This window comes from Coturnix japonica, chromosome 13 (genome assembly GCF_001577835.2).
Source record: "Coturnix japonica isolate 7356 chromosome 13, Coturnix japonica 2.1, whole genome shotgun sequence".
Classification (NCBI taxonomy): domain Eukaryota; kingdom Metazoa; phylum Chordata; class Aves; order Galliformes; family Phasianidae; genus Coturnix; species Coturnix japonica.
The window spans coordinates 10168927-10181399 of NC_029528.1; the positions used below are offsets into that span (position 1 = coordinate 10168927).

Here is a 12473-nt window from a genome sequence, read left to right on the forward strand (position 1 = left end):
GTTTTAGTCACAATGCTGTTTTTACATAGGACTACTGACACACATTTAAAAGCTTTGTAGGACTGGAGTTTATGCTTATCAGTCCTTTGGTTCAGTGCCTTACTTTGTGAGAAGCCTCACTAGCATCATAGAGCTTCTCTTACTCAAGGAATATTTGACTCAGGGATCTGGGAATGCTTCTGAGCCCTTGACCAGATAAAGGTCAGATATTAGACCTAGTACCAGCTCTAGTTCTTTATCTGGTTCACTTGACCAGATAAAGGTCAATACCTGTGCACACAATTGCCTCCAATGCCATGATTTCTTCTCTCATACTGTTTTGTGATATGACTAACTAGCAGATCAACATCTTCCCTTGAACTGCAGTGCATACCTGCTATGCAATTTTGATATAGTCTAAGAATTATTAGAATGGGAGGATGTTTCTTAGTTCACTGGAACTGAATCTGTCGTTTTACCCAGCACTGAGCTCAATCTCAGTACACACTCAACAATCCTTAATGAAGTAACATATTTTTTACCTACAGATGTCTCACCTGCTATTTGCCTTACTTTCATTACTTTCCTTTGCTACCCTTCTGGAAGCACAGTGGAAACTTAGAGAGAATGGTAAGAAATCTACTTGTCAAAATCTTGAGAATATATTTCTCTATCTTTTTGTTTGAACTGTAAGAGATTGACTTTGTCTGTCCTTCAAAAATCTGTCAGCAGTTTGTTAAGTTTCCAAGCTTTTTGGAGTTGCATGTTTCAAACATTTGACATGGATTTCTCAGTGTTTCTTCTCTGTGGTAAAGTCTTGAAGCTGTCATTTTGTTAATGCAGTGTCCTGGTGTAAATGTTTTATGGCTCACTCTGGTTTCCTGTGGTGCTTGCTGTCGTGTTGGCACCATGAGAGACAAATTTTTGCCCCTTCTTGTATGTAGAAAGTCTCTGACAGCACTAAACGTGGCTGGGGAGCCTCAGACCGTGGTCAAATACCTGAGCAATAGCAGTTAAATTTGAGAACTGTAGCCACACAGAAGTAAAGGTGAAATCAGCCAACTTGACTACTACTTCCTACATGAAACCGTAGCAAACAGACACGATCATGTTCTTTTAATGGAATATTTCCAAAGCATTTTGTTAGGTGGTATGTTGGGTAATTTGGAAGGACCAGTAGGGCACTGCAGAGCTACAAGACGGCATTTAGAAGACTGCATGCCCCTGTTGTAGTCCACTTATGTCTGCTGTAACTCAGAGGTCTTCTGTCCCTCAGTAATTGCTTCCTTTAGACCAGAGCGATAGAAGTACAGATTGATCCCTTTAGTAGAAGTACAGACAAATGCAAACTGCTTATCGAGAGCTGCCCTCCTTCCCATTGCTCATTTGGTAGCAGTCTTCCTAGAGAGCAGAGCTGGAAAAATGTCTCAGTTCAGCCTTCATACTGGTTCTAACATGTCTTTCTTTGCAATATCTGAAGTGTACGTCATAGAATCGGAGTGGAACGATGAGACACCAGCTAAAAAAGTGAAGCTCACCTGTAACACGTCAGATGAAGCACTGCCAGTTTACTGGAAAAAGGGAACAGAACTGAAAGGAACTGGAAAGACTCTGATTGCCGAAGTGAAGGAGTTCCCAGATGCTGGCAACTACACCTGTCTGTCAGCTGAGACCCACGAGATGATCAGCTACAGTTTCTTCCTCATAACTAAAGTAGATTCCAATGGGCAAATGATACGGTCAATTCTGAAAAGCTATAAAGGTACAGTCGCGGCATGATGTGATGTATTGTGGTCAGTTTTGTGCATTGCACTTCTGTGAAGACTAGAGGGAGCTCTGCAGAAATGTATGAGACATGTGTGCCTGAGCATCAGCTGTCTCCAAATGCTTTAACAGCGAAAGAGAGATGATGACCTTTCTTGTGTGTATGGTGCGATCAATGAGCAGTACAGGATTGTTACTGTTATGGGATTAATTTAGGGCCCTCTAGACTCATAGGATGGAGTGATGATAGGAACAATTAGACTGGTATAGAAAAAAATGGGATACTATCAGAACTACACTACTGCTTTTCTGGTACAGGCAATATTGACTTGCTTTGCCTCCATCTCACAGACACAGCATTCAGGAGAGGATCTGCCTTGAAGTAATGTATCCTCGGAAAGCCAAGGCTGTAAGATATGTCAGAATGAGGGACTGATCTAGATTTAAGTACTGCCAGTTGAGCTTTTCCATTCATGATTAATTCACTGGGACAAACCTGTCATCTTTTGCATTTTTGCAATGCAGCTTACTCAGCATGCAGTCCCTCACTGTGGAATACAGGAACACAGGAACATAGGAACTTCCGAGGCTGGAAGTTTTTCCAGCTAAATAGATTCACACTTTCTTTACAAATAAGTTCTTTACTGACAGCTCTCTGCAGCATGTTGGGTATATTGTAGCTTCTGCCAACAGCTGTGTAGATATGGTTAGTGTGGTGTGTATAGACCAGTCTTCAGAATCTAACTGTGCTTACATGGCTTTTTCAGTAGATGTAGCTGCCCAGTGGGCAGCAGGAAATTGTGACTGCCTGCAAACCCACCTGCCAAAGGAGACCAGAGTTTACTGAACTGCTGCTTTCTTCCTGCTTTGATTGCTTCAAAAGATTGTATACATAAGTAAATAAATCACGTTTTCTTTCTTTGTCCAATTAGAGCCAAGTAAGACGTTCTTAAAATGTGAGGCAAAGAATTACTCTGGAATTTTCACATGTTCATGGATGACAGAAAATGAGAGTCCAACCGTGAAGTTCACAATCAGGAGCCTGAAAGGGTAAAAGCTTGTACTTTCCTTAAACACCTCATAGTACAGACAGAAGAGCCCTTGGTGTTTGTGTAGGAGATGCTGCAATGCAAGCTCTTGAGAGCACACGGAAGGGGAGGAATCCTGCTTTCAGAATCGGAACATCTGCAAAATACTTTGCTGGAACTGATCTTAATAAGAGCATGGAAGTCACTCTGAAATTAATACAGATTTGAAAATGGAACAATCCCTGCTGGACTGTTACAGCTGCTACTGCACAGCCACTTAAGCAATTGCAAAAGCAGTTCATGCAGGGGAGAGAGAGGAAGTTGAGCTAAAAGCAGAAACAATCATAGCACTGAGTCCCGGCAGATCCAGTGGAACTGAAGGAGTGGGAGGCTGCGCCCACGACAGAAGCCACACGTCCATTGCCAAGTCTCTGTTGAGGAACACTGCAGAAACCTGCGAGGGAAATGTGTGAGGGGAACCTTGGGGGAATTTCCTACCTCCCATCACTCTTGAGGGTTTCTCCAAAACATGGAGTGTCTGGGCAAAGGTCATTTGAGTTTGTTAGAGAGGAAAAAAAAAACAAAAAACAGCAAAATGTTTTATTTTATTGAGTGTAAATGTAGACTAAGACTCGTCGTCTATTATTGGTGGCATCTTTTTGTTAATTCCCAACTTTAACCATGCCATATTTGTTCCAGCAAGGTTTAGGAAATGGCTGAGGAACAAAGTTAGATACAACAGCTCATCATGGAGCAGTGATGTTTAGAAATGAAGTTATCCCATTTTATACTTAAACACAAATTTCTTCTGCTAAGCAGAAGTTGGGATAGGCTTTTGTTATTTTATTAATATGTAATAGAGTTGCTGAATATATAAGAATCGTTTCTGCTGTTCCTGATGTGCAGACATAGCGTGATATGCACAGGACCAAACATCATCTTATCAATAATGTGGTATAATTATTGCAACAAAATTCTCAAAACAAACCAGTGTAAATTTTTTCTCTGTTGTATTTTCAGCTCTCAAGGAGATGTGACCTGCAGCAGCCCTGTGGCTCGCACTGATAAATCTGTGACTGAATACACTGCCCAGTGCCAGAAGGAAAACTACTGTCCATTCGCTGAAGAGCACCAACCAACTGAGATGTTCCTGGAGGTCATTGATGAGGTGGAATATGAGAATTACACCAGCAGCTTCTTCATCAGAGATATCAGTGAGTAGACCAGAAATCATCATTAGTTCTTAGCCTTATTCTCGCTGCTGGTAGTGGAACTAACAATGGTAACTGACCAAACCAAGCTTGGGAATCCCTGCTCTGTTCTACTGTAAATCTGTATCCTGCCCCCAGTTACAGGAACAGGGGGAAACAAATCATAGCAGCAGTCTGGAAGAAGATGAGGAAGTGAAGAAGCAACGTATCCATAGCTTGTGACCTCCAAGTCTCTCTCTCCCACATTGGCCAGAAGTTTCTGTAACCTTCTCTATTACATAGATGTGTTTTGGAAGGGGCATATGGGGGAAGTCAGAGAATAGCCAATAACCCAGCAGGCTATTCTTTGAGAACTGGAGATTTACTGAGATAATTGTTAATGCCTCGCTGCTAATCCATTCTCACAGATGGACAAAAACCTGTTTTGCTAAGTGCCCGAGCAGTCAGCAGGGGGTGAAGATAACCATCTGTCTTTAACAAAGCCCCCTATGGCTGTCCAGGTGAAAAAAAAACAGAAGGATCTTACCCAGAGAGGATGTGGGGAGTGTTGTTAGTTTTCCATGAGGAACGTACAGTGCAGTTCCTATGCCAACTCCTGTCGTAATCTAATGGAGGCTCCAACAGCCAGTTCATATAAAACTATCAATAATAATACACCAACATGATCTTATGCTGCTAATGTGTCTGAATACCTTCTATATTTTCTCTTGCAGTAAAGCCAGACGCACCTCAGTGTCAGTATATAAGTGCAAATGGAACAGTGACTTGGACATATCCCAGGACCTGGAGCACACCAAAGTCCTATTTCCCTTTGACTTTCAGGGTCAAAGTTGAAAGCACAAAGAAATACAAAAGCAAGGTATTTGATGTGTTGTTTTCCTGCTTTTAGCAGACAGTAAAAATGAAAGCTTAGAGGACACGAACTGTGGACTAGAATTAAAATAACATAAAAATGCTGCTGAGCCCCAGATGTAGAAAGGTTTTGTTGTGGAAGAAAATGACCTCCTTCCCAGTTCTGTGAGTACTGAGATTCAACCTGGAGTGGAAGAAACCTGTTGTAAGTGGGGAGATAAAATCAAGTCCAGTATTGCATAGCCATGTTAGCGTGAGAAAAGTATCTACTAACTCATTAGTAGACCGTGTGGATCCTAATGTGGGAAAATCCCAATTTCCAAATCCACAGGTCTGGAATCTGCTGCAGTGAGTTCCTTGTATGTCATTTGTATCTGACTTTATAGGTGAATTGTCAAATAAGGCATCAGTGACTCATTAGGTAGCATTTCTGTGGATACTTGTGAAGACTAAAGTCTTTGCCTCTCACGTTCCTGTTATTAGTTAATTGTCCACAGATTGTTAACTCTAATATTGCTAATACATTTTAGCTTGAAATAATGCTATTGTTTTGCTTCTGCTGTTAATGTTTATGGGTACACTAAAGGACACACAACAGCATCAGGGTGATTTGTCTTGGCAGTCAAAGAAATCAATAGCAGATTTAGAAAGAAATGCACAGAGCAGCTGACCATAGCACAGGTCCTTTGCTGCTCTTCCTTGGTCCAGAAGTCAGAAAATAAAGAAATTACGGACTGAAATCTGGTTAAACCAAGGACACAAAAGGATGTTTATACGTGAAAAAAAATAAGCAAACCTGTGCCAGCAGATGGGGCCATTCACCTAGTGATGATTGCTTGATATTAGCAGGGCTGTATTGTGCAATCCCACAGAAAAACTGGCCAGTCTACAAGGTACTTCTTGTATTAGCCAAAAGTCTTCAGAGAAAACCAGCACCTTCTGCCTTTTAGGGTTCCCTGTTTGGGAAGAAGAAGGAAGGAAAAATAAGCCTTCTGTTTTAATGCCAGTTTGAATCTGGTGTTTGGATTGCTTTACATCATTAACTTCAATGAGAGTCATAGTTTGTTTCCACTGAGACTAAGGTTCTCACAACCGCAGGCCACCAGTGTTTTCTGCAGTTACATATGCTTGGTGCTGTCTATCTGATACTTTACTGTGTGTTCTGCTTGACCCTTACTGATGGAGCTGTGCCCTGTTCACAGGTTTATGATGCTGATGAGCAGTCTATTCAGATTCCAAAGACTGGGCCAAAAGACAAGATCTCTGTGCAGGCCAGGGATCGCTATTACAACTCATCCTGGAGTGAGTGGTCCAGACATTGCAGGTAAGACTCCAAGAGCCTTCTGCTGGTAGAGCAGAGGACCACAGCTGTTCAGGTGCCCAGCCCTCATTAGTAGAAGCCAAATTCCCAATCCCTGGCTGACTGGGGAACTTCTGAGCCTGGTGTGTTCTTCTCTGAGTCCTTTAGAGAGATCAGTGATGCTTCATGAGATCACTCAGACCATCACAGCTTTATTGAGAAACTGAATAAAAACATAGGCCTGAGGAAAATGAAGATAATTCTTATGTAATTGCCTTTCTTTTATTTTACAGATAAGCACCAAGAGATTGGTGCAGTGCTCCTCAAGAAAGGAAAGGATGGATTAAAACAAGTAAATATGCTAATTAGAAGAAAAATCTACATATGAGATTATGATACCCAGATTTGGGTAACACCACTAGCACACATCAAGCTATATTAACATGTATGGTATTTTGATATTGATTCCTATCTGCTATTATTGTTGGCTCCACATATTTTTTTATTGCATTTATTTATTGATCTATTTATTGTTTACTTGATATGAATCGCAGTGTCAGTCAATGGCAACTGCTAGTCAGGATGTTTCATGTGTTAACTTATACGGAATGTAACTTATTGAAAGAACTATTTATTAATTATTTTATTGTTAACTTATAGAATTACTTTCGTATTTATTTATTTATTTATTTTATTTGTTATTATTTATTTCTTTGGAATATATGCAGCACGGTGTGATACAGAGGCAGCTCTGTATCATCCATCCGGGCTATCTTCATCTTTCAGTCTGACAGTTAATATTTCTGAAGAAGGAACTGCAGGTTCAGAGTCCTGGAAATGTTAATTGCTGCATTTTTTCAGCTGCTTGTGGTCAACACTGCGCATCATAAGCAGCTGAAATGATCTAATAGTTCAACTGCTGTGTATCTGATATTTCAGAGAGCAATTGAGAAATGGTTTTGTATGTGAACGTTAAGCATCTTATTAAAGTCAGAACTTTAGAATATGGATTTTCATAGATTGTTTTGAAGATGCTCCTCTAATACTGCTTGGAGTGCTGTGTCTTCACAGAACCTTAGGAAAATAATCAAATCCTAATTGTGAACTGCTTACAGTGTAAGTGCCCAGGTCTGGAAAAAAAAGCACAGCATGTGTTGAAGCCCCTATTTATTTATTTATTTAGTCAGACCATTGAAGTTTCAGGTGGACAAAATGCTTCAAAGTATCTCTGAGAGCTGCGGTCTGTGTCCTTGATACAAGACCATTGAGCTGAAAGAATCCTCAGTTGTGACCATGCTTCCTTTTTCTTCCAGTTTTAGAAATGGGTGGTGATTTAAATATTTAAACACTGAAACATTGGAAGTATCTGATATTTCAGAAAATATTCAGTTCTATTATTTAAGTATTGATATTTATTTATTATTAAGTATTTGTTGCTATTGCATATGATTCTTATTTCTGCTGTAAACGCAACTTACTTCGTGACATGCTTGTTTTACAAAGGAGCTAATAAAGACATCTGAAAAAAACACTGATTTACCTGTGGTCTTTTAAGATGAATGGTTAATATCACATCTTACTACTCAAACAGAATTAGAGGGGCCTTCCTGTTCTTCAGATACCTGAAGCATCCTTGCTGCCAATCACTGAAGCCTCTTATTAACTTTGATCCACTCTGGTTTTCATTCAGACAAAAGAGAACACGCCTTTCTGAGCCATGATCTTAACATGCTCCATCTGCTCAAGGCATCATAGAATCTCTCAGGTTGGAAAAGACCTTAAAGATTATGGAGTCCAACCACCACCTAACCATACTACCCTAACTAACAACCCTCCACGAAATCATGTCCCTGAGCACCACATCCAAATGGTTTTTAAACACATCCATGGATGGTGACTCAACCACCTCCCTGGGGAGCCCATTCCAGTGCTTAACAACCCTTTCTGTAAAGAAGCTTTTCCTGACATCCAACCTAAACTTACCCTGGAGCAACTTGAGGCCATTTCCCCTTGTCCTGTCACCAGTGAGAAGAGACCAACCCCACTTTGCTGTAAGCACCTTTCAGGTATTGGGAGAGAGCAATAAGGTTTCCCCTTCATCTCCTTTTCCCAAGACTAAGCTGCCCCAGTTCCTCCAGTCTCTCCTCATAGACCATATTCTCCAAGCCCTTCACAAGCCTTGTTGCCTTTCTTTGGACCTGCTCCAGCACCTCAGTGTCATTTCTGTACTGAGGTGTCCAAAACTGAACACAGTATTTGAGGTGAGGCCTCACCAATAGTACAGGAGCAGGATCCCTTCCCTAGTCCTGCTCACCACACCATTCCTATGCAATTCACTGGACTGTACAGTGCACAAAACTGCCACCCCCCCAGAAAACTTCATACTGTTGCAGAACTAAAATCCTGATGGAAATAAGTTCATCCTGAGGATCTCATGGTCTAACAGGATCACTCTGTGAGACCCCTGCTTTACTTGGTGATCTGCCTTTCTCTGGGGATGGGAGCTCCTCCCGCTTTCTACTCGTGCTCATCATTCAACACGAGACTTTAGATTTTACCTACCACACCTCAATAAATTTGCTCTGAACAGAGACTGACTAATTCCCTGCAGGGATTTTTGTGGGTGCTCCTCATCCTGAAGAATGCTTTACAAATAGTTGGTGTGCTTAATGAGGCACTAATAGATTGCAGTAGGATCTTGCTATCCTCTATGTGCTTCAGTGATTAGAGGTGGGTAAGCAGGACTTGCTGACATCAGAAGGAAAAACGGCTTATATTTAATTACGGGTTCTGTGACAGAACGCGTGTTAGGATTTCAGGTCCAAATGCTTCATAGACACCCATCCTTCCATGCTGACCTTCATCTTTTCTCTCTTTGTGAGTTGCATCTTTTCTTTTAGGAAAACCATCGTATCTGTAATGAAAGCAAAATCAAACTGTGTCCTCAAGCCTATTATTATTTTTATTATTATTTCATTTGTATTTTTTGCTTTCTAAGCTAATATATGGATTGTTCAGCTGGGATCTGTTCCAACTTGATTCCTGCAATTTTACAGAAGGAATCTTTTGCTATTTGTTAAGGCATGGAAAATGGGAAACTCACTTTCCTTCAGGCAAATACCCAACAGTTTTGGCACAGTTTGATGCTGTTACATCACTTGATTCTCATGCCTTCCATTGAGCAAGAATTTAATATCTTAATTGACCACACATGGGTGGACAACCCTAACCACCCCCACAAGAAAAAACTGGAGGAGTTTGTGAACTAGGTTATGTATAAACATGCAGCGGAATCACTAAGTCAGAATCCTCACTCTTGACAATTCTGGTATCTACCCTGGCTTGTACATTCTTCCCAGACATACGTGGTTGCATGAGCACCCTTTCAGCTATTCCATGCATCATTTTTTTTCCCAGCTCTGTTGATGTCAACAGAGTCAGGCACTCCATCATATGAATGAGCATAAGCTACTGTACATCAATACCTTCTGGAATGCAGCCAGATAACATCCTCCCATGCAGAATAAAGCAGGCACTTAACTAATGACCTGCTGCAGCAGCATAGTTGGCAGCACCTTTTGGCTTCATTGGAAGCTCTGAAAACAAAAGCAGTATTTGAATGATTGTGACACATTATCACTCTCAGAAAAGCACGCGGTAGGTATTTTGTCTTTATCAGATGTAAAAGGTCCATTAAAGCAAATAAACATTTACTCAGTAAGTAATTAGCTTTTACTCTGCAAAATAACAACTTGGAGAGGTGAGAGGTTGGGAGAAGACAAGATACAGCCATAAAAGTAGAAAACTACCGGATGCCCCCAGTAATAAACATATATTCAAAGCAGTGATTCCTAGTAAAAGTTTCCTAATCATTTACCTCCAGGAAGCAGAGATAACCAAATAGTTCTGAAGAGGTGTTTTTCAAGTATCTAAAATCAATCCAGATTGCTACTTAGTTTCACATCTGCTTTGTCAAGTGGAGAAATGCTGCCTCATTAGGACAAATACAATGCCACAAAATCCCCAGTCACCTGACTGCCAGCAACTCACATTCATCTTCAAGAATCAGGTTAGGTTGGAATGGAGCACTGGAGATCACCTGGTTCCAGATATCTGCCCCACCACCAGACCATGGCCAGCTTAGAACAGATCAGGTTTCCATAATCTCTTTGGGCAATCTATTTCAATGTTTGACTACTCTCATTATGAAATTTGTTTTCATCACATCTAATTGGAATTTCTCTTGCCGCAATTTGCAGTATTCTCTCTCTCTTCCTTTCATTGTGTACCTCCAAGATGAGCTGGTCTTCTCTGTACCCCAGCCCTGCAGAACAGCTGAAGTCAACAACAGGATTTACATTCTCACCTTTGCTAGAACTGCTCCAGTATTACAGTGTCTTTCATATGCTGGAGAACCCAGACCTGCACACAGCCCTCCACATGCATCCTCATAAGTGCTTAATAGGGCAAAATAATGATTTGTTTTGATGTGATAATGGCATCGTTAGAAATACAGCCCAGTATGTGGGATCAGATGACTTGGCTGTCAGGCAAACCATTGACTGATATTCAGCTTGTCTACCACAAGAAGAACCACGCCATATTCTCCCCTCAATACACTGCTGAGCATTCTTGTAGGCATCACGCTGACCTAGATGAACCTGTGGCCTGCCTGGGGATGACAGGTCTCAGGTTGTCAGACCAGATCTGCTGAAAGACTACAAAGGCAAACAAGTGCCTGCAAGTTTGGACAGAAAAGTGCCTCAAATGAAGCATGTTTTCAGCTGACTTGTACATATTTTCTCCAATTTGCTGATACGAATACTTCCCATTCTTGAAGTTATGCACATGGATATTAGGGTAAATCCTGCTTTCTATGTATGGCATTTTCATCCTGAATCTTCCAGATAGATTTGATGTTTCAAAATGCACAGAGCCCCAGAACTCCGACTGACTCCCACCTGCAGCATTCAGCCTCTCCCACTCTGCAGTACATCACAGCTCCTCATCAGAACTGTATCTCTCCATCTCATCAGTGGTCTGGGAAAGCCCAATAGAGCTTCAGGTCTGCTGCTCAGAAAGTAAAAGTCAACTTGATATGAAAGCCCTAATCAAAATGCCTGAACATTAATAGAGTGGAAAGAATGGATTTCACACCATGGATTTGCTACGACAGGGCATAGAATGAACATCAGGAATCCTTCTGTTAGCAAGATAACGTTCAAATGCCAAGACAATATGATTCAAAATCTGTCTCCCTCATCAGCCCCCTCTTGCCTCCAAGTGCCCCATACCCCTTTCTTCACTAGAACACAGAAAATCTTCCTACACCAACTCAGAAGACGGCAAACAGACATTTACACCCTTTTTCCAGGGCGATGGGATGGATACTAGAGTTGCATCAGACAAAATGCTCTGCAGCACAAAACGAGGCGAGGCGGCGTAACCGAAGCGGGATGTTTCCTCATACCAGTGTCAAGGAAGCTGCATGTTCTGTCAAGCTGCAGTTTTGTAGTTTCAAGTCACCCTCAAAGTCTTGTTGGCTAAAAAACTATTTGGACCAGGAGCATCTTCTGGTTTGTTCTGGGTTTTGCTCTTTTGCCTGGAGGTAACAGTCAGCATTAATCAACAAACAAGTACTGAGTACTTCCCATAGATTTCTTCATGTTCCAAGTCAGGCTTTTGGGCTTCCCATAGCCAGAATTCCACTGACAGCCTGAAGTGGCTGAATCCAAGCCATATAAACCAGAGCTTGCCTTTTGTGGACTGAACTCCATAGGAAAACACCTGGATTTCCAAATTAAGAACAAATTATATCAGAGACATAAAGGCATTAAAAAACATACACAGGCCTCCAACTCAGACCAAATCGTCAGCTGTCCTCTTATCTTCATGTGAAAATGGAATCTGATGGCATCCTTTATTTTATTCATCACCTACTTTCTTCAAAGACAAGATCATCAGTATCCCTCTTACAAAGCATGAGTTAGTGGGGCCAGAGGAGAAGCTGACCTCTGCAACCTCTTCTGTAAGAACATTTTGCTCCTCTGTCTTGCTGAAAGTAGAGTATATGGCAGTGCAAAAGCCCCAGGATATCTTGCAATGGAAGGGAGATCATCACTGAAATACCGTGAATTGTAACAATTGTGCGAGGATGGGTTTAAACAGAAATATGGGCTCAAAACTTCACATTTCTTTGAACTTAATGAAAATGAATATTCAAATCTGAGATCTCCATTGTGATGCTACCCCTTCTCTGTATTACAGAAGTTGATTAAGTCACTGGTATGCTGAATTGTTTAAAGAACGCTGCACATGACTGCCATTGACTGCCACTGA

General features: G+C 41.2%; 1 protein-coding gene across 1 annotated transcript; it reads left to right on the forward strand.

Annotated features, from left to right (window-relative positions):
• The first annotated feature begins 1434 nt into the window (after nt 1-1434).
• IL12B (interleukin 12B) lies at nt 1435-11580 on the forward strand. Its single transcript, XM_032447515.1, has 6 exons — nt 1435-1741; nt 2676-2793; nt 3792-3985; nt 4696-4841; nt 6037-6136; nt 11444-11580. Exons 1-6 carry the CDS (start codon nt 1435-1437, stop codon nt 11578-11580), a joined length of 1002 nt encoding a protein of 333 aa, XP_032303406.1.
• Nucleotides 11581-12473: the final 893 nt, after the last annotated feature.

What these genes read in the sequence shown, in the direction of transcription:
- IL12B (XM_032447515.1), top strand. Translation starts at nt 1,435, where the DNA reads ATGTCTTTCTTTGCAATATCTGAAGTGTACGTCATAGAATCGGAGTGG. An exon ending in CTTCTTCATCAGAGATATCA is followed by an intron (nt 3,986 to 4,695) that starts GTGAGTAGACCA and finishes TTTCTCTTGCAG; the next exon opens with TAAAGCCAGACGCACCTCAG. An exon ending in CAAAGAAATACAAAAGCAAG is followed by an intron (nt 4,842 to 6,036) that starts GTATTTGATGTG and finishes CCCTGTTCACAG; the next exon opens with GTTTATGATGCTGATGAGCA.